The 22,462-nt window shown below is 44.0% G+C and overlaps 2 protein-coding genes across 2 annotated transcripts; both read right to left on the bottom strand.

Moving 5' to 3' along the window:
* Nucleotides 1-5: 5 nt before the first annotated feature.
* On the bottom strand, nucleotides 6-4,019 carry LOC108035445 (uncharacterized). The gene is made up of 2 exons (XM_017111080.3): nucleotides 3,227-4,019; nucleotides 6-3,152 (listed from the first exon to the last, which is right to left on the bottom strand). The coding sequence occupies exons 1-2, from the start codon at nucleotides 4,017-4,019 to the stop codon at nucleotides 49-51; spliced, it is 3,897 nt and encodes a 1,298-aa protein (XP_016966569.1). The 3' UTR covers nucleotides 6-48.
* A 6,313-nt stretch (nucleotides 4,020-10,332) lies between these two features.
* On the bottom strand, nucleotides 10,333-13,173 carry LOC108034583 (uncharacterized). Its single transcript, XM_017109515.3, has 2 exons — nucleotides 12,811-13,173; nucleotides 10,333-11,321 (listed from the first exon to the last, which is right to left on the bottom strand). The coding sequence occupies exons 1-2, from the start codon at nucleotides 12,931-12,933 to the stop codon at nucleotides 10,935-10,937; spliced, it is 510 nt and encodes a 169-aa protein (XP_016965004.1). The 5' UTR covers nucleotides 12,934-13,173; the 3' UTR covers nucleotides 10,333-10,934.
* Nucleotides 13,174-22,462: the final 9,289 nt, after the last annotated feature.

Here is a 22,462-nt window from a genome sequence, read left to right as displayed (position 1 = left end):
TTCGACTAATAAGTTCTCGTTTATCATTCTCTTGTTTGGAACGGCTCCTCACTTCATCAGCTCGCACATGAGATTCCGCAGGTAGACATCCAACTGGGTGTAATCCAGCAGCGTATTCCGGACGATGTCGAGGAGCATGCTGGGCCACAGCGTTTCCAGTTTGTGCAGTTTCTCCACGGCGTTGCAGGTGTTCTCCAGCAGCAGGGCAAAGTGCTGACGACCTCGGTCTCGGGCACTCGGCGCCATGGCAGTGCTTCCCGCTTCCGTCGCTGGATTCAGATTCATGGAGGTGGCAGTTCCTGCTCCATTTCCGGCTCCTCCGGCGTTCTTCTTCCACTGGAGCGCCTCTTTCCCCACCACGAGACGCAGGGACTTGTTGTCCGGCCGCAGGAGCCACTCTTTGGGAGACAACTTGCTAGCCGTGCAGGTCTCATCCAGACGCAGTCTGGCCAAGAGCGGCTGCAGCATCACCTCCGGCATGGACCACAGCACCAGGTCCGAGAGTCCAACATACATGACATTGGCAGCTTCCACTTCAGCCTCGGTTACCTCCTGACCATTCAGCTGTTTCAATCCCCAGTGGGACAGTCGGTAAATGGCGTAAGCTCGCCAGGATTCCTTTTGGGTGATGCCATTACCCTCGGCATCGATAAGTAAACTGCTGAGGCCCTGGAGCTCGGCCAGTCCATTGAGTTGACCCAAGCAAGAGATGTTTGTTTCCCGGAAAACATAGTGCTCCGCATGGGGAAATCGTACCTTAATCCTGCTCAACACACAGACGATGCTGTTGAAGTTTATGTAGCTGAAGTTCAGCGTGTGGACATCATTGGCCTTGGCCGGATTCCACTGCTTGTCGATAAAGCGGAGGGCACCCTGGCCGTAGATGTTAAGGTACCTTCCACAAATCTCAATTAGGTAATCGCCACCCTGTTCTCTCTCCCGTTCAGCGGCGCTTGGCTTTGACACCGTGATGGCGGCACTGGGAGTGGCTGCTGTTGTCCCACCAGTTGCTGCTCCAGCGATGGCTCCTCCAGTTGCTACTCCCGCTCCTGCTGAAGATTGACCGGTAGTATTGTTCGATGGTCCCTTCGTTTGATTGGCCACCAAAGTTAATCCATTGTTGGTGGCCTTTCCGCGACCAGTGCTATTGGAGCTGCTGCTGTTACTGGTGCTGCTGCTCACGGTTTGGGCCCGCACCAGACTTCCCGCCATGTACCGCTTGGAGGATGCAGCTGCTCCGCCTCTCTGGTTGATCTGCAAGCCCAACTGAGTGATGGGCGCATGTCGGGTACGCTGTTTGCTGCTCGTCGGGCGACTTGTATTGGAGGATGCAGTGGTGGGCACAGGCAAGGTGGCAGTTGTGGCTGCTGGAGGAGGCGTAGCCGTGCCCCCAGGCACTGGAGTTCCAGGAGCAGCCGGCGGAGTCAGGGTCAAGGCGGGCGGCGAAGGTGAGGAAGCCACTGGAGTTGGAGGTGCTGCTTTCGCCACTTCTGGAGATTGACTGGCGCCTGGAACTGGTGAAGGAGGTGCCTTATCCGCCACACCCACTTTATTACAGTTCTCATCAATCTGCGGCGTCTGTGGTTTATGTTTGGCACCACCATCCTCATTATCTGAGCTGTAGCAACTGGAGCAGGAGTCCACATTGGGTCCCAGGCTGGAGGCCTCCGAGGAGGCGCAATCCTCCTCCTGCGGATTCCTTAAGTTCTTGGCTATTGGCGGCAGTTTAATCAGTGCCTGCAATTCGTCTATCAGCTCCTTGGGCTGATGCGACTCCTCGGATTCCGTTTCCGCCTCTTCGGCTGTGGGACCTTCGTTGGACTCATTGATCTTGGCCAGCTCGCTGGTGAGCCGACTCTTGGGGCGACCGACCACCGTCTGTTGGGATCGCAGCAGTTCCCAGTTGGTCCGGGCATTGGATATCACCTCCTCTCGCCGGATGCTGTGATAGGCTTCAGAGCTTCCGGGAGCAGCTTGCGCCTGTTCCTTGTGCTGTCGCCAAGCCAGAGCCGACCGACGCACCTGCTCCGTGATGGGCATCTGGCTGAGCGTCTGAAGCAGCGGTAGGTACGAGACCAGGAAGGACACACAGTCGCCAGCCAGGGAGACGGGATTATTCTCGATTGTAACCTCCAGGAGGCGAGTGGCCCTCGCTATACTGACCATGTCGTCCACTCTGTGCAGCTCGTTGTGGCACAACCACAGCCTTTCCAGAGCCACCAAGTGCTGAAAGCCGTTGATCCGCCGGAGTTTATTCCGCTTCAGATTCAGCTCCCTGAGACATCGCAAGCCAAGGAAATCCTGCTGGTTTATCTGTCGTATTTGATTCCCCGCCAGATTCAGGGACTTTAGTTGCTGCAGGCAGTTGATTCGACTGCCCAGACTGGTGAGCTTGTTGCCATGAAGATCCAGCACTCTTAAGGTATCCTTCAGCGAGGACAGACCACCAATGTCCGTAATCCTGTTCTTGCCCAGCAGCAGCACCGAAAGCGAAGGCAGTCCATCCAGATTGGCTATCCTCTCGATCTGATTATCGTAGAGATCCAGGAATACCAGCTGCTGGAAGATGTTCCCGTAGCTGGCACTCAGACTCAGCTGTTTGTTCTTAATGCTCAGCTGCTCCAGCGCGGACATGGAGGTCATCACACTGGGCGAATCCTCCTCTTCGCCGTACCCGCCGCACAGCGAGAGATTGCTGCTGTGCAGGGCACTGCCCTCATCGCAACTCTGGAGGAGATTGCTTGCAGCTCCACTCGGCGCCACGCCCACGCCGCCGCCTCGCGTGGCCTTAAGAAAGGCCCGCCTTTGGATGAGCTGCTGTTGGTGCTTCATGGCCTGCAGGCTGCTGCTCACAAAACTCTTGGACTTCTCCAATCCATAGCGCATGCGCAGCGCCGGCGGAGGCGTCAGCTGGGCCTGTCCGTAGTTGTAGCCTCTTTTGGCCAGCTTTGAGCGTCCGGCGGCGGTTCCTCCGTTGATGGCCAGTGCCTGGGTGGTCAAAGGACTGCCCGAATACGGACTACCACCGGATTTGGGCGATAGGCGATGGGAATTGCCGCCTGCATTGGTCATGGCACGGGTGAGTCTGCCTGGATGGTGGCCCCGAAGGCCAGAGCGTCCTCCTTCCTTGGTTCCGTTGCCATTATGGTATTCTAGGTGAGAGAGAATGGTTATAAGTTAGACATATCTAACTAAAATCTTAATTCTAGGATGCCAGGATACAAACCACCCAGCTTATTGTTGTTGCTCTCCCGCGGAGTGGCGATGGGCGGAGGAGGCACTGGTGGCGGCGGCGGTGGCAGCTCCTTGGGTATGTGGAAGGTGTTGATCAGGTTGTGCTGCAGCGACAGCAGGCGTAGATTCGGCTCCTGCTCGAAGATGGGAATGGCCGTGAGGCCCCTCTTGTCGTAGTTGATGCGATCGGGCAACTCCTCGCGCTCCTTGGGCAACCTCTGGATGCGGCAGATCCCATTTGGCTGCGGCGTGACGATGGCTCCGCTCACCAGAGTTCCGCCCGTGCTGCCCACTAGAGTATTGGGGGTCACAGCCGCCGTGGCTGGGCGACAGCTATTGGAGGCTGCCGAGGAGGAGGTGGACTTGGAGCGCTGGCGCTGGATGCCCACGCCTCGTGGTAGATTCCGCTGCTGCTGCTGTTGCTGCTGTCGGATTTGGGCGGCTGCAGCATAGCTCCGCTTCAGATGTTGCTGCTGGCCAACTTGGAGCTCCGATTGCTGCTGGATTTGCTGCTGCTGTGGCTGCACTGGTCGCTTTGGGATGACGTTGTGGCTTAAGGTGCTATGGGAGCGACCAATAGGACGCCGGCGTAGTCTTTGATTAAAACTAGGAACGAACGGTTCGATTTTCAGCAAAGATGTTTGAGGTAAGTAGTTCTGTTGTTGTTGTTGTTGCAGTTGGGGTTGCGGCGAGGGACTCGCAGGAGCAGGAGCAGGAGCAGGGCAGGATGCCTCCGGCGTGAGCGTTTCATCATGGAGTATGGAGCGACTGCGGCACTTGGCCATGGAAATCAGCTGGCGGCGCCTGGCATGGGTTGCCGCCGCCGTCGCCGGTGTCGTCCTTAGTGGCACTTGCCCTTGTCCTTGCACCTGGACTGGCACCTGAACCGCCACCTGAGCCGCCGCCTGAACTGGCACCTGAACCTGCCCCTGACCCTGCACCTGGCCCAGGCCCAGGCCCGTTGCCGTGCGTGTGGCACCTTCCACCTTCGAGTTTCATAATAGTTCGATGCGGGCGAGCGACTCCTGGAGAGCTTCGGACATGGTTAAGGGGATCTGGGATGGTCTCTGGGGAATCCTCTACTTCCGTTGCATAATATGCAAGTCCTGGAAGAACATGGAAGAATAATTCTTAGGTAAATTAACAAGCGTAGTTAACGAAAGATAAATGGCACTACAATAGACTAGTTGTAGTTGAAAGGAGATACAATTGATGATTAATGAATTTCAGATGATATTATATGATTTTAGGATTATAAATTTAACTAAGCTTATATTAAATAAAACCAATAGTCCCACACACATATTCAAATTATAGATTCGAAATGGGATCCAAGTGGTGTCACAGTTTCTAGTTGATAAAATAATGCCATTTCAACTCGGTTTTACACAGAATAAACTATTATCTCCTCAACCTTAAGACATAGAGGACTACACTTTATAATTACAACTGCAGTAATTGAAACTTGCTCACCCAGTTTTACGATAAATCCCCGAGAGTACGACTAACCAGTCCTGGTTATCTAATTTGCAATTGCATTCAGCTCTCTGGTCGGTCGGATTATGGATTAGTTTGGTTCTTTTTGGGGACACACAAATAGATACAGTGGGTGTGCGGCGAATGGAATTGGGAGCGACTGCTCCACTTGAGCTGCTTTTCCCTTCAGTTCTCGTCGATTTTTGGTGATTTTTTTTCCTGTCGATTGTTTGGTGTTCAGTCTCTTGGGGTGTAGAAGGTATAGATATATAGATACGTAGATATATAGATACAAGTGTGCTGCTTGTGGGCTCCTCGAGTGTTGTTGGTCGCCTCCGTGGCAGCTCTGAGCCAGGATTCGTGGACTCGCTGGCCCGGGCATGTGGGCCCGTTTTATTAGTTTGTTTATTCGGGTTATACATTCACGATTTTGGCTTGGCGCGGTTGCCATAGAATATATGCGGTGCATTTGGAAGACACTTGCTGTCCCTATTCCGCTCACTCTCTCTCTCTCTAGCCCTGACTCGCTCGCACCCCCGTGATTTGCGTTATTAGTTTGTTTATTTAAAGCTCTTTTGGGGCAATTGGAGGCCCAAACAGCCAGGCCGCCGACTGTCGACCCGCCTGGCCAACTGACTGACAGTCGGAAAGGTGGAGCGACAGGCGGGCAGACAACCTGCAGAACATTCGGCTTGTTGCTGCCACGGCCTGCGCCTCTAAACATACCAAAACATTGGGTATCTGGCAGAGTGGCGGTACACCGCACCCCGAGGAGTCCATGGGGACTGGGATCTCAGGCCTCATAACTTATACGATGTTCTGTTTTAACCATGTACTATTTAGGGAAGAATTAGTTTAGCTATCTGTTTACTCTACATTTTATAGGTACCAGCATAGTTTCAGGCCGAAAGTTTGTAAGTAAGGTTACCAAATTCTAATTTTTAGAGGTAAAATTAGGGTTACCAAGCCCAAATTTTATGAATTCAAACGCCTAAATAATTCATTTTTATAAAGGTTGTCACCAAACCGATTAAACAGCTCCCAATTTCCAATATGTATATGATAGATAATCTCAAAGTTTAATTTTGATGAATGTGAGTAGCAATAAAATAAGAAAATTAAGTATGCTTTAAGATAAGTTATATAATTTCGGTATTAAACAATTATGAAAAGGGAGTACGGTATTATCTTCCTTAACATCCCTTAATATCAAACTAGTTGGATCTTAAGCTCATATACAGATCTGAAATATATTATTTAAAAAGTGCTTAAATTATGAACGAAAAGAAGCTTATCTGCTTAAAAGCTTGTCATTCTTCTGCAAAATCGCTCACAGCTCTGGCCCAAAGATTTTCCCACCAGCCTTGCAATTTCCTTTCGTGGTCTGGGCCAGACTTTGGCTTTCGTCGGCTAGCGCCCTCAGCATTCACCTTGGCCGTGTGCAATTGGAGGGAAAGTCGTTTGCATTAAAAACCCATTTCGTGGCTTTTCATAGCCGCTGCTGTTGTTGTTATTGCAGTGGCTGGATGGCTGACTGGCTGGCTGGCCTTGTTGTTGCCGGTGGAAACTGTTTTGATTTGCGTATGGTATGCCCCAACTATCAGGAGAAGACAGTGGGGCGGGCCCAAAGAGACGGGGCCAGAGACAGTGGGGCGGAGCGGAAGAAACACGCACATAATTGCCTGCCATCGTAATGGATTCACGTGCCTGCTGAGCTGCTCTCGTTGTTCTGGCCGTAATGTTGTTGGAAATATGCAAAAGTTAAGCGCCAACCGCAGGCGAGACAGAGAAAGGCAGTGACAGGGTGCACTTAAAGAAAAGGAGTGGCCTTGACGTTTTTTTTTAAGAATATGTTGAGCAAAAACAAGACTTAAGGCAAACCTTTAAGAAAAAAAAAAATACAAAAATGTTGCGATTTTCATGTCTAAATACTCTTAAAAGGGTATCAACTGAATGTGATCCTTGCAGTTTTCACTTTAAATGTACTTATTTATCGCACCAAAATAAATTTGATATTATAGATAAATAATTTTTTTATGTTATCTTTTTAATTTTTCTGAGTGCACCCACACCTAAGCAATTATGGAGGAAAAGAGAGGGATGCGAAGAGGGATATTCGTCGTGGCAAATTGCCCCCTGCAACGGCGGTTGTACAGTGGGTGCAAAGGAGACGGGCTGCTCAATCGAAGACACTGCAACAATTCGAGTTTAATTGATGCCAGTCGGCGGCGGCAACAAAAATCGGAGAGTGTGCGTGCTTTGGCATTTATGAGCTGAGCCTCGCCGGAAAGAAAGGCTCCTTTTGCCACCTGGCGAACGGACAATAACTGAGCCGTTGATTGGCACCGAAGCCAGGTGCAAAAGCTCCTTTTCCTGCTCCCCGCTTTTCACCTGCCATCACACTTGATTCCAGCTATTAGTCTCGTCGCCGGGCATTGAACTGTTTCGCAGGAGGCAACAAGTAGGGGTGAATTTTCCGAGGAAAGAGTGGGGAACCCTTTAAAAAAGGTAAACTTTTTATACTATTTTTGACCAAGTTTCAGATAAAAGGTAGAAGTAAAAAACTAATATCCTTTTTTCACCCAAAAAATCAGTATTTTGTTCAAAGCAATAAAAGTACTTGACCAAAAGTTGAATGTCATACCTTGCCGAACTCGTCATAAAATTTCCTATTAACTGTCGTTCAAACCTACAAATTTCATTTTTGGCAATTTTTTTTGCAAAAAAAAAACGATGCCACCCTTTGTAAAAAAGTCAAAATTTCAGAATTTTTGTTTTTTTTTTTTTAACAGGGAGATAATGATTGCGTATAATTATCTAGCTTGTCAGCAGTCTAAAACAGTTCGGATATTAGGTTTCAGATCATTTTTGATCAAAATACAGCTAAAAAGGTTAAAGGCAAATATGGGTTTTTGGCCAAAATGCTAACATCCTTTTTTGACCCAAAAGAAACCAGTATTTTGGTCGAAACAAAAAAAGTAATGGTCCAAATGTGCATTGTCATACCTTGCCGAATTTGTAATAAAATTCCCAATAAAATGGCATTCACACCTAAAAAAATTTTTTTTTTAATTTTTTTTGCAAAAAAAAATGCGGTGCCACCCCTAGCAAAAAAAGTCAAAATTTGAAAATTTTTTCATTTTTTAAAAAAAGGAAGAAAATGACTGCGGATAATAATCCAGCTTGCTAGCAGTCGAAAACAGTGAGTCTTTTAGATTTCCGACCATTTTTGACCAATTTACAGCTGAAAAGGTCAAAGTAAAATATCGGTTTTTCAGCCAAAAGCTAAGATCTTTAGATTTTACCAAAAAACAGTATTTTTTGCGGAAACAACAAAAGTAATGGTCCAAAACTGGAATGTCATAGCATGCCGAATTTGTAATAAAATTCCCTATCATTTGTATCTACAAAAATTTTTTTTAGACCTATTTTTACAAAAAAATGGTGCTGCCCCTTGTAAGCAAAAGCAAACATTTCGGAAAATGTATTTGTTATTAAAGAGGTGCGGTTCAGATCGCTGGGAAATGCCAAGCCACGTTCGCTGACTCCCGATTCCAGACCTTTGTGAGCTTTATCAAAGCTGTTGCATCCTGCGATTTCGGATTCCTGTTGCACTGGGGGCTTTGCTTACACTGGCGTCCCGTCCGTCCCGCTGCGCTGATTGTTAGCCCGAGCGATATTTACCGACGCTGCGACGGCTGTTCCAGCTTTTGGTCCTCTTTGGCCGAATGCCGCTTCAGCTGCCATTGACATCCTTGTTGGCCATTAATTTTGCAGGCTTTCGCGCGGCGAAAATGGAAAATGTTCTAGATAAGGAGGGCAGTGGGAATCGGATGGGGCGCAGCGCTCGATAGCCCAGAGTTCAACCTTTGGCCTTCCCTTTGTCTCTGCGTCAGTCTTCTTCAACATTTTCACTCTTGTTTTCACTGGGCAGCACTGGGAAAAATTCTAGTAACATTTAATGTGTGCAGAAAGCAACGAAGATTTTGTTGGACAATGTTATTTGGAAAACCGCTTATTTTAATTGATATTTTTTGATCGCTTTTTTTAAATGTTTTATTAAATTCGCTCTTTTTGTTAATCAAACTAAAAATTAATTGGCCCGATAACCGTATTTAAATCACAAATATTACTTTAATAACTTAATTCGGCTTCAATTTGCGAACCATTAAGAACTTATTTACTGGCAATTATAAGAAATTGCATTCTTTTTAGTGCATCGTTGCACTTGTGCTCATTATCGCGATTGTTGCTGCTGTCGCTGTGCTGTGGCTGTTGTTATTTACTTTTTAATAATTACAGTGCTCTGCTGCAATTGTCCCTGACCACAGACTGAATGGGTCAGACGGAGGACCTGCGGCAGGGACAGGGCAGGGACAGGGACGGGGTCAGGGAAGGGTCGTGGCGGGACAGATAGCCGGGTGAGTTGATAAATTGCGCGCCCAACACGGAGACAAAGAATGCCAGCTTACGAACACCCACACAGAATCGGACACCTCGCTTATTAGGTACAATCGGGGTCAGCAGAATAATATCTGTACTATCAAATAATATTTAAATAACACTATACTTATATTTGAACTAAATATATTATTAAGAACCCAGATTCTATGTAGACAGGTATGAATATCTGCTCTTAAGCCTTTAATTTTTAATGAAAAATCAGCTAGGGATTGTTAATATTTCTCATGTATCATTATAAAGTTGAGGGTTATTTGGAATTTAGAATTTATCATATAAATACTGGACAAAACAGGAAATTAGAAAAGGGTTAAGTATCCAGTTACAAAAATTAATTCCTTTAAAAAATGGAAAATGTTTGTCAATTTTTAAAACATAAACTTTTATTTTTTAAAATTATTACAAAGTCATGTATTTTAGGTTTGAGTTTCAAAAACACATTTTTGGATCTAGCAGATTATACCTGGTAATCTCACATCCACTGTGGATCCCAGGGCCTCATGATAAGCCCGCCAACTGGCCGCCACTTTCGCCCACATGCAGCCCCAAACCTTCACCACCCGGCGACCTCGCATCCTTGGACTTTTCCCAGCGATGGTCGAGCAATTTAATCAGCCTGCAGAGCGCGGAAAAGCCGATAATACCGTTATGAATAATTTACCCACATACGCACACATTTGTCCAAGGGAAGCGAGACGCGTTTTATTATTGTTTCTGGAGCTGTCTTTTCTGGTTTTATTTATAATTAATAAAGCAACGCCAGCAAAGAGTGCACAAACATCAAATAAAGGCACTTGTTGTTTACACTTTTGCTTTCGAGCCTTTAAGGAGCTGCGTGTGAAATCGTTTTAATTAGGTGCGGTAACTTGTTGCGGCTCACCGGTGGAGAATGTAATTTTGGAGCGGGGAATCCCCCAGGTGTCACGTCCAGTCGGAATTTCCGCCGGCCCTCTGTCAAAATCAATGCAGACCGCCACCGCAAATATCATGAATGCAAGATGCCTGCGGTGGGGGCTAATATCGAAATGTAGCCGTTCCGGGCGACCGCAGTGATTGAAACAATGAACACAATACACATTGCTCTTAATGAGCTCACCCTTTATGAGTAAACATTTTTAAATATACTTATTTAACATAGTTTCTTAAAGAAAAAATACTCAGTTTGACCTTTTAAACGAGTCCAGAAAGAAATGATTTTATATAAAACCATACATTTTAATTTTTTGAGAACAACGGTGTAACACATAAGGCATACAAATGTCTTTAAATTTTGGTTAGACAATGTTTTAGGAATTTTTTAAGGCAAGTTGGCTTTTACATATTTAAATTTATATATAAATAGCTGAAAAAACTATACGCAAAATACTATTGTTTAATTTAAAAAGATTGACTTATCAACGAATGGTAAATGCACATCTTTACGCAGTCATTCTTATACATCTTGACTTAGTAGCTTAAAGTTGATAATTTTTTTATTTGTCATGAAAACATTTAAATATATACCTCGGACATTCAAACATTACTTGAAATTCCTAGTTAAACAAATTATTAAAACAAAGAGCTATGGTATCGATGTCTAGGTCGATTTGAGTTTAAATAAAATAGGTATAAATTTGATTTATTTTCACCTTCGGATGACTGTGTCGGCATTATAAACATGACACTTTAAAAGGAAAAACCTTTACTTATTTTAATAAAGTTTGGCTTTTTACAGATATTGATTGGCAGATTAAAGTTCACATGTATTTCGACTAGTTACAATCTCAGGGAGTCGTTTTAATAACTGACTGAGCTTCCTTTGCTCGCTCAGCTCGTTTTCTGCTGCTCCTCCTGGAGAACCACAGCATCTTGGGCCGCCTTTGCCTTGTGACCAAATCGGAGTCCAGATGGCGACAGTTCCCACCGCTGGACACCTTCACCAGCTCCTGCTCCAGCTCCATCTCCAACTCGCTGGCATTGAGTATTTGTGCGACGTGCGCCTCGTCGATTGTGCCCTTGAAGATGAGGGGGTAGGGCCACTCGTGGCATATCGTGGGTCCACTGTAGTCCCTCAGAGCCTCAATCATCCTGTCCAGACGGCGCATCTCCTCGTGGTCGTCGTTGAATTCCCGCACCTCATCCAGCAGAGCGGCCACATCGGATTCGAGCACCTGTGTTGGAGATGTGGGTGGAAATTGGATTAGCTGGAAATCGCTTATTTTGCTCGATTTGCATTGCGGTATTCGATGGCACAGTGACAGTGACGGCGTTACGGTCATTGATAGCCTTACTCTCCCTCTGGCTGAGTTATCCACCTCCCAGCCAACCCACCCCCTTCCATTCATCGCCATCGGCGATGTAGGATCGGATTTCAGCTACTACATCTTCTCGCAGGCCTCGTCACTGGCGTCTCTATTAGCGCCCAATTAGCAAAGCCTCGGAACCCATCTAACTAAGCTCATGTTGGGTGCATGTTTCGAAGGGGTGGGGTCTACTCCATACACCGCCTGGCAGAAATGTCGGTCTCAAATGAAAAAACTAAGTGCTCCGATGGGGAAAAAGGCTTTTTATTGCAGGATATTTAGGATTATCATTAGGATATGTTATATGGAGTATATTTTTATATACTATTATTTATATAATATTAGTATATTAGTATTAATGTAAAGTTTCTTTTAATTGTATTAAAATTTATTTATTAATTTTTTTGAAATTATAATCCAACGTTATATGTTTTAAAAGATTTTTCATATCTCTTCTTGATCTTAACTGGAACCTATTTGTTGGAGCACGACTGTGTTATACATTGCAAACCCGTTTGTTCGCCGTTGTCCGCACCGACATTGTCTAATTAGTGGTGCCAGTAATCACTGCCACCCCCAATAACCTCCCTCACCCTCAACCTGCCCCCAGCCGCCCCACCCGCCCCACTACCCTCAACCCCTTGACCAGCGCAACACTCTAACATTTCGTTCCCAATAACTGGCTATAATTGCATTAACATGTTCCAAATCGCCGCTGCTGTTAACAGAGTTGCCGGGCGGCTGTTAACATTCGTTTACAGCTTAAAATACAATACAAAATATAAAAAAAATAGTAAAAAATTATGTTTATTGTCAATAAACAATATATTTGTTATCTACTAGTTATGTTTTGTATTAGGAAATTTTATCAATTATGTATATAACATTTTAACGGAATAAGAAACTCAAATATTGCGTATTCGACTAGTTGGACGGTTTAGTATTTGCCAATGAAAAATTAATTTTCTCAAGATTTCCATGACAATAGTATTTCATTTCGAAATATTACGAAACTTTTTTATAATCTCAATAATGAAAACAATTATTTTTTGAGTGAAAGAAAGCATTTACAGAAACGGACTGATAACATTTCGTAAGAGATGGAGAGATAACAAAAGTGGCACAACGGCCTGATAAGAAGGGTAATATATACAAAGTGATGGAGGGAGTTGTCTATATAGAACACATCACAGATATATCCGATTGTCAATAAGAGTTTGGCACTTCTGAGCAATAACAAATGCAAACAAGTGTCAATCTGCGGCCAAGTGGATTACGCTTGTATGGTAAAAACACTTTGGGGTACAGGAAACGGAAGGGAGTGAGGTTTTCAGGGGGACTTTGTCCGTTCAATTACCAAAAACTCAATATGCAGATTAATAACACACTTTAGCACTTGGCGGGCGCGACAGCGGAGACTTTCAACGCTGTGGAGCAGCTGCCTCCTCCGCTGCACCGCCGCACTAATTGGCTCCGTCATCGCGGCATCGGCATCTGTGATGCCCTGAATAATTTATTTTATTCAACTCTTGTTGCCCCACCGACGGCGACACTTGTCCAATTTTCGCTTCGTTTTCGGACTCTCACATAGCGCTAATTTGTGTTTGGTTTCAAATTTTTGTTATATTTATTTGACCGCTTTTTGTTGCGTTCTATATATTTCCGCGGCAGCTGGAATTCCGCTCGCGAACAGCGCTCGCCGTTGACTGAGGCCTCTTCTTTCAATGAAAAAATTGTTTACGTGCGTCAATCAACCGGGCACTTGAGTGTGTGAGTACGGGTGTGTGTATCGCACACTCAGCCATCCACACACACAACCTCTGGGCAGAGAACAAAGAACCCACTGAGCACATTAGTCGCCGCGGAGAGCTCTTTATCACTGCAATTTTCAGGGGACGACAAAAATATAAAACAAGTTTTTTATTCAATAACTTTTTTATTTTGAGAACACTTTTTTAACACATACATCTGGTAGGATTAAAGCCACGTAACGTATTTTCCGAAAAAATGTATTTAAAAAACATTTTTATGAGACAATATACTCTTAGTATAGCTTTTTCAATTTCAGCCCTTAACTTTGTGACCTAAAGTTATTTAATATCTTTAAATTTTGATCAATGATAATGATTTAGTTGTTTTAGTTTAATGGAAATTGAAAGAGGGTCTACCTTTTGAGAATGTATTAAAATGCTTGAATATTTTCCTTAGTATATTATTTCTTCTTAATTTTAATAGCAATACATAAATTTTCATGTCTATAATTGTTAATCCTAACCAATCAGAAAATTTTAAAAAACATATAAGGAGTTATAAGATTTCTGCGACCGCCTCAAAGCAGGCAATGCAATTTGCGCCAAATTTTCCCCAACCTACCTCACGGAAGTATGCAAGATTTTCCGCGTTGCCAGGCAGCCCACAAGTATGCAGCACTTTTCCGTATTCATATGCAGGCCGCAATGATTTTAGAGCTGCTCGTTGACTTGGCTTTAATCGTGCTTTTCTTTGGCTCAGCTCAGCGCAACCTCATCCTCACCCACATCCACATCCTAGGCCCCATTCTCATCCTAGTTCCCCATCCTCAACCCATTCCGCTGAAAGCCAAACAAGCATCAGCTGCTAGCCATTAAAATTTTAATTTTGTGCACCATTTGCCACCATCTTGGCCCACTGGGCACCGATCCCATCTCGCCAACGCCATAGCCATCGCCATCGCCATCGCCATCGCCATTGCCATCGCCATAGCAATCCCGGTCCAAAGCCCTTGGCTTGAGCGATTATGTTGATGGCCAAGCCGGTTCTGCTTACCTGCAGGGCCACGCCCTTCTTGCCGCCGCCTCCTCCTTGTCGATAATACGCTCAATTCAATTTGCATATTCAGTTGTCCAATGAAGCGCACACCACACAGGAGCGTTGCGATCCACCCTTCTTTCCAGCTTCCAATTCAATCCCGAGAAGCTTCCTGCCCCAAACGGTGGCACGTCCAAGCAAATGGTCTTTTTCTGAGCCATCCAGGTTGTTGGCCACTTGAATGCAGCCAAAATGTGCCGCTGACAGCAGCGCACGCATGAGCTGCATGTACAGCTGTCTCACTGAGAGAAAATATGGCTTGAGAAACTTTAAAAAATTGTAATTAGTTTTATGACTTTGGAAAACTTAAGAAATTGTAAACTTGTTGGAAGATATGAAATCACTTATAAAAGCGTCAAAAAGTATGCAGTAAAATAATTTTCGTAAAGCTATGAATTTGAATTGTCTACAATTTTTTAAGACATTTAAATCACTTGATAAGGTGTACAAAAATATACTGTGAAGCATGAAACCTTATCTTTCAAAAAGAATCTGTCTACTTGTAAGCACCATTATATGTGATTCCGGAATCCTTGAATGTTTGTTTTTAAGTTATAGCCATGTCGAATTAATACATTTTTTCCAGTGCCCTTTGAGCTCCAGATCCAGCTCCTGCTCCTTGAAACCTTCTAGCGTGCAGTCGTCCTCACCTGCTGTTAGTCCATTACGTTAGCAATTTAACTTGCGCCACGTAAACATGATTATCATCTTAAGTGCAGCGTGTGTGGGCGGTGCACAGTGCGTGCAGCGGGTGGGAAAAACTTCGCCGCCAGCTGCGGATTGTAAGCTCGTTGGCTCGCTGTTTAACAAGTTTCAATCTGCTTAAAACTGCAATTAATTTAAACGGTTTTCCTCTATTTTTTCTCGCCCCATTATTGCCGAAAACAGTGGTTCGGAACGCCACCCAATCGAAAGCCGGATTGCAATCCGGTTAGAGTGCTCTGCTGCCCTAATTGAGCTTGTCAAAATCAGGCAGCAAGGTGAGCGTATTTTCGGCCAGGATTCAACTTCAACCTGTGAAGCATTCAACTCCCTGGCGGCACAGGTGCTCCGTACAGGACTCCGATGCGGACTCGGTCCTTGTCACCAGCAGGTGTTGGTGGTCGTTGGCATGGTCGGTGTCCAATCCCGAAGCTGATCCTGGCGAAGCAGATTGCAACAGATTGAACCGCATGAGGAGTCGCCCACACATCAGGCACACACACCCCTCGTTGGAATTGTGAGAAAATTGCAACAGCCGCTTGATTAATTTGGGGGCGGGCACCAGATAAAATTTGTGGGCGTGGCTGCAACGCAACACCATTTTATGGACGCGATATGGTGGGTGTGTAAGGGGTGGCAAGTGATAGAGGGTATATTGGACTGGCTGAAATTTGGACTAAGATCTAAAGATTCAGTATTTGCTTAATAATTGAATAAATAATTTTTATTGCATACTTTTGGATACTTAAAAAAAGTGTTTTCAAATCTGTTAAACTAAAGCTGTCGTATTTCATCACATATTTTATAAACAATCTTTTTTAAATACTCAAAGAATACATTATTTTAAGTCTACAATTTTATAACTAACTCATATTATCTTGAGACCTTATATATTAAAATAAGTTAGTATTGCTAAAGTATGTATATTTAAATATCCAGGGTACCTATAAGACCCATTCTCCCCATAAACCTATTTTTATCACTCTCACTTGCTCAACCGCTTGACAGGGTAAATACGAGCCCGAAAAACAAGGAGAGTTCATCTGGCAGACAGTGAAAAAAGGGAGAAGGCTCACTCACGACTACAACTGCATTTATGCAAATATTAATATAGATATACTCGCACACACACACTGCCAGGGGCAGACAGACAGTCAGAAAGAGAGGGCATCACAAAGCACCGTTGACAAACCCATTATCAGGAAAACAAACCGGAGATTAACTTGGCAAAATGTCTGCAGACGTCAAAAAAACAGGGAGTGGCCAGCGGGAGCGAGCGAGAGGGCAGTACTTGGATAACCACCAGATGCTGAATAAAATATGAGCAAACACACGCATTCACAGGGGAAAGCGTAGAGCGAGATGGCGAGAGGATGCAGACACACGCATTCGGTCCTGCAAAAGTGACACATGAGCGTAATAACAGCTAAGACCTTGCTAAGCATCCGGCAGTCAACAACCACTTGCTGGCTGCCCATCCCCTCCGCGTCCACTTCCTCCTCAGCCTGGTCCTCCGTCGCGTCCTGGTCGAGCACATCCAGCATCCCCGCCTGGTTTTCGGGCCGCCGCTGCACTCAGCATGATTACAAATTATAACGTCTGAGCAATCGCCGCCAGCTCTGCGACTGTGTGTGCGCATAAAGGGGCGGTCCCGGTTACCGCCCATAGGAAATATAACTCCTCAACTTTTGCCAGCCATACGGGGGAAAGTCATACCGGAGTTACTGTGGAAAAAGGCGAGGGATAGTAATAAAATAGTCGGGCACTTGGGTTCAAAAGGGAACTTTTAAATATATATAGTGTTGCCCTTGCTACTTATTATAATAATTTTTATTGCATACTTTTGGGTATCTTGAAAAGTGAATTCAAATCTTAAGTAGTTTTTGGTAAGTAGTTTCCCATAGTAGTTTTTGGTAACTAAAAGAAGATTTAAAATTTTAAAAACTTTAAAGTTCTTCATTTGTTACAAAAATATTTTAACTTATTTATTTGTGTTCTATAATGATCTTTAAATGCAAAATTAAATATATAACTTTATTGCTATAATTTTCTAATAATAATCCTAATAATCCTATTTTTCAGTTTAAAAATGTCTTATAAAATTGTAACTTTATTTAAGGTAAATTTTTAACATTATTTTATTTTTCTAAGTACATTTTTTGTTCTTATTTCCGTCGGCTTGTCTGTATAAAATATTCAATAACTTTTTCAAGTGCATCTCGATGCTGCCGCCGGCTGCCTTCTTAACTTTGGGGTGGGGCGGTGGCTGGCAAACGGTTAACGAATTTGTTGCACGCACCGCTCGTCCTCCGTCCTGATCCGCCGTGTGCCTCCTGGTGGTTGGCCAGACAGGATGCCAGGGCTGCCAACCTTGCCCCTGGTTGGTCCTGCCACCCCCTGCTCCTGCGATTTACCACCCTGCTCCTTCATCCCCTGCCGGCAGCCGCATCCGCTTCGCCCTAGCCCCTGGCCCCTGCTTAGATAATTCCGTTAGCTTGCAGTGTTTTCGTTGTTGTCCTAATAACTTAATTATGCATTCGCCAGCAAAGTGCTCTAAGCTCTTTTTTTGTGTGCAGCATTTAAAATGGCGTCTGCGTCCCCGGAAGGTGAAACTGGGCACCTTGTACATGGGATGGGGGTCACCTGGGTCATCCGTCTGGCGGCGGCTTCCCACTTAAAACCCAAGAGCTCACTGCGAATTGGGGGCAGAAGTCAAGGTGAACAAGTTTTCTGGGTGTGTTTTTAAAATCTCTAGAGCTTTTAAAACAATGGCTTAATTGTGTAAAACTATGTGCTCAAATATTTAGTAAAGACTCTATAATATGTGTTACTGTGTTTCTGAAATCTGAAAAGACTTAAAACTACAACTTTTTTACCACCATAAATAATACGAAATTTTTCATTTCTTTAATAAAACTTTTTAGTCAACAAAAATTTCAGAGGATAAGTCTTGAAAAATGTTTAGTACACTTACCCAGTGAAATATTTCAAGTCAAACATGCAGACATCCAAGTTATTGTTTCTAAATCTCCAGAGAACACAGCAACATAAAATGTTTTTACCTCAGCCTTGGGTAGTCTCTCCAAATTGTCGGGACACTCAAATGCTTAAACCCGCTTTCCCCATATTTGAATAATAATAGCACGAACTATTTCGGGCAGCAATTGAGCAACCTTTCCGCTATCAGGACATGATGTCCTGGCATCTACAACTTACTTTTACTACTCCACTAGGTTTATGACCACTTTCGCTTGGCAATCGCGGGGGTTTGGGCGGCTTTAAGTGGGGTGGCACGTGGCAGAGTGCGCGATTTTTCAAGTCGCAAGGTCAAGCCGATGTAACCCATTGTGGCTGCAGAAGGCGGCCCACGCACATCCTAACCTAAATCCTTTTTGATTAAATTCAATAGTTTATATCCAATACCCCCCCGAACATTTTATATGTCTTTGAAACGCATTTTTCTCGGCTGGATCCCATTTTCGTGTTGCTTTTCTGGCTAGCACACACACATGGCGTCACACACAAAATACACCCACTCACACACGGAGACATAAAACAAAATGGAGACAGTCGACCGGAGGAGAAAATAGATTGAAGTGTAATCATGGTTTTGAACTGCTCCTCGGTCATACATTTAATCCGAGCCAACGTAGCAGACACAAAATGGCCAAAAACGGCCAACGAAGTGAGAGAGAAAGTAAGCGTTTAGCTTGCCTCTCCTGCCGGTTTTCCCACACTCGAAGAAAATAGTTTGGGGCTTATCAATCACGTAAAAGTATATGAAATCTAGACACAAAAAGATTATATTTTTTTGTGGCAAACAAGCAATAACTTACTTTTTATCAAATCGAAAAACATATCTTTCGATTATTCGAATTGTAAACAAAGGTGCCTAAAAGTATGCTACAAAAATATATTTTAATCTGTTGTTAAAGACTTTGTCTAGGATGAGTGTGTACAAATGCTAGTTTATACAAATTTTAATTTAATGTATATTGATGCAATAATCATTATAAATGCATTTTAAGACCCTCTCTTTGAACTACATTTTAGATTTAAAATTTTCCAGTGCATCCAGTCACATATATAAAACAAAAGACATTGTAATTGGAGGATATTGGAATGGGCGAAGGGACGAGGAAAAGTTCGAGGGCTCGTGTGGTGATGCTTATTCCGCCTGACTGATTGGTGGCTCCTTTGTCTCTGCTCCCTGCTCCGGATGTCTCTGCCTGGGTGCCCCCATCTCCATTCCTCACCAGCTCCGGAGCTCAGTCTTCTTATTCTTCGAGTGTTATCTAAGTTTGTTTGAATAAACTTAAGCGAATGTTTTGTAAGAAGATTTCCTTTATTGCCAGAGAGTGACTTGGCTTTGCTTGACAACCACATATGGCTAACTAGCTGGATGGCAAGGGGGCCCTAAGTCGGGGGCGCTGCAGTTCCCCCAGAATTTCCCCCAAGCGAGACTTTTCAAGTTCGCTTTGCATTTTGTGTGCGGAATATCTGTCTGTTTGAGTTCAATGCTTTTCCCCCTTGTGATTGGCCCCAATATCGATTCAGTTGAAGTCGTTTTGGTGCTCTATAATTCCACCTTAAGCCAATTTAACAACACCGGCACTTGACCCGGCCATCAGTGTATCATAATAAAGGCTATAATTTCAGCAATCTAGAAACACCGGACACAAACAAACAAAGGCTTAGTGCGACTTGGTTCGATTTTGAAATAATACTTAATGGCCGTAAAATTATACGGTACAGCCAAGTGTCCTTCGGATGCGGATCCTGCTGCTTTTGTGGCCCCACATTTGGGGCTTATGACCGTAGAGAGTTGCCTCCATAATCGTTCTGCGGTTTGATGTCTGCCTTCGGAAAGATGATTACAAATAATCATACAGCAGGCCAGTTGGGAGCTCTGGTTTTCTGTTAAATGCTGGGCTGAATGAATATCTAAAACATAATTCACAGGTTGCTGACACAAAACGCACAAGGATATATAAACAGGACTTCGAGATTATGCACATTAGTTAATTGGAAATTCAAATTATTAGTTAAAGTAAAATTGGACTTAAGGAACTTACATATGTATTTTCTGGTTTTTAAAATGGTTAATAATTACTCATTCAGTTAACTTTATTCTTAAACTTAAGAAATTATATATGTTAAAATATCAGCTTCATATATGTTTTCCCCAGTGTAGGTGTTACTTAAAATCCCGTAAAACCCCAGCTGAAAAGCAATAATCTTGATTACTTTTAACCGAAACCCTAAACAATGAACCTTTAAGAGAGCGCCAAGCAGAGGTCTTTGCCGTATTATTTATGCAAAACGTTACATCAATTCATTAAGGATGTACAAACAATTTTCAATTTGGCCAACATCTGAGGAGAGCTCTTGAGTCGCACCATAAGCCCACCCAGAATGATTGAATATTCTACAGCAATTTTATATCAATTCCGTCTTATTTCGTTGACCCCGAGCAGTTGGCCCCTGTGCATCCATCATTTCCACCGGTCAGCCCAAGGAAACTTAAGGTTTCTGGCCAGTGTTTGATATGTGTCTGCGTCATTGTCTCAACCTTTTGTCAGGGGTGTCGATGTTTTCTTGGGCGTGTTGAGAATTTTCAACTCAGGGCAGACTCTTAAAATGGCCATAAAGCAAATTGTGAAAAATTATTGTGTGTATAAAATTTAATGACATGTCGAAAAGGATATCCGGCATACGCTCCTTGGGCTCCTTCCGTGTTGTTGATGTGGCTGATGTTGTTGCTGCTGCTTGTGGCCTGCGCCTGTGTTGCCCTGTTGACGAGCTGGACAAATGGCCAAGGTCCTGTGGCCATCAGATCCTCGTGGGCGGACGTGTAATGTCCTGTAAGTCCTGACAATTTTAGTCTAGTTGCCGGCGTATTTGTATTTACTTCTTTGTGTCCGAGGTCAACACATAATCAAGCGCAACTTTATTATTTTGTCCAACAACTACGCTCTGTGCCGGGGTTATTTTTATGCCCTGCTCAGCCGTCCCTATGTGTATGGTAGTACAACCATATAGCTGTCTGCTGTGCGGTCTTTATGCCCGTCATCATTATGCTCTTGCCTCGGCTTCGCCGTTTGCTATTTGCCAGTTGCCCTGGTCCGTGCTCCATGCTCCGTGCTTCATGTGCCATGTTCCGGGCTGCACATTTTATAGTTTTCAAAAGTCACAAAAATGTCAATTGCTTGTCTTGCCCTCCCCCGGTTTTATCCTCTGCCTCCTCCTTGGTCCCTCGAATGGCATTGAATAAATTATATTGTGGTCATAAAGTTGCTGCACCATGTTTACCACACAGATAGATATGGCCATGTCCATGTTCATGTCCACGTCCGTGCACAGAAAGAAACGGGGTGCTCCAGGATCAAATTTAATTTTTATACTGGGTCTTTAAAAACCATTATTTGGGGCTAAAAAAATTGTAAACAAAACATAACATAAAACATATGCTCAATAACTGATCTAGTATTTCCTTTTTTATCATATTTTTTTTGCTCTTTTTTAATTATTACACTTATAACCAACTAATACCCTCTATATTTCAGCTCTCAGTGTAGCTGATGTCATAATGGTTGGCCTCTGGTATCTCGACATCTTATCCTGCTCCCCGGAATAGTTGTATTTGCATGTGGCCAAAGAGGGGAATCAAGCTAATCAGCGACAGGAATTGATTTTGGAGAACGACTGTTGGATCAACAAATTACACCCACTTCAATAATGAGGGGCCATTAAGTGATAAATTATGGCCGAGCATGTGACCGAGAACTTTTTGAATTTTAATCAAGCTAAAATTTGAGGCAGTTGCCAGCGGGTCAGGGTCGAAAGCCATAATTTCACTTTCATTACTCTCGCTGCTGCCTGGAATGTCCTGTTAATGGGCCATGCTCGAGTGGAGCATAAATCTATTTATGCGGTCCTCCGCAAGCTTTCGACACGGCTTGAACCCTTGGTAATTGAAAATATTTGAAATAATTCATAAAATTTTTATGCGATTTCTCCCCCGAAAAACGAAACTATATCCTGGGGTGGGGAGTCTTGTCGCGACTTATCAGATCGTATAATTTAGCGCAGATAATTGTTTTAATGATGTCATAATTTCGCCTTGATGGCGTGCTTACAAAATGGCTTCAACTGATTTATGCTCCATTCCGATTCGAGTGCCCAAACCCGAGTACCATGCTCCCAGAGTGGGGGCGTCAGCCCGGGGGCTTGTGCACTTGTAGATACCGCAGATAGTGGCATACGTAACCAGTTTGCCGCTCGACAAAAGAGTAAATAACGGCATTGCATGATTTATGTGGCCAAACAAAACGCAGCAAAACGATATACCTACAGTGAAAAAATATGTGTAAAAACTCTTTAAAAATGTTTGATACAAAAAATGCATATATTTGTAGAACTTATTTTCAAATAAAAAATAATAAATAAAATTTTACCTA

Source organism: Drosophila biarmipes, chromosome 3L (assembly GCF_025231255.1).
Source record: "Drosophila biarmipes strain raj3 chromosome 3L, RU_DBia_V1.1, whole genome shotgun sequence".
Lineage (NCBI taxonomy): Eukaryota > Metazoa > Arthropoda > Insecta > Diptera > Drosophilidae > Drosophila > Drosophila biarmipes.
Note: the sequence above shows the minus strand (reverse complement) of the source record. Positions and strands in the feature narration are given on the sequence as shown.

Excerpts from the sequence above, each read along its gene's own strand:
- LOC108034583 (XM_017109515.3), bottom strand. The coding sequence starts at position 12,933 with ATGACGGAGCCAATTAGTGCGGCGGTGCAGCGGAGGAGGCAGCTGCTC. Across the intron at positions 11,322-12,810 it reads ATCTGCATATTGAGTTTTTG|GTGCTCGAATCCGATGTGGC; the intron begins GTAATTGAACGG and ends TCTCCAACACAG.
- LOC108035445 (XM_017111080.3), bottom strand. The coding sequence starts at position 4,019 with ATGGCCAAGTGCCGCAGTCGCTCCATACTCCATGATGAAACGCTCACG. Across the intron at positions 3,153-3,226 it reads CAACAACAATAAGCTGGGTG|AATACCATAATGGCAACGGA; the intron begins GTTTGTATCCTG and ends TCTCTCACCTAG.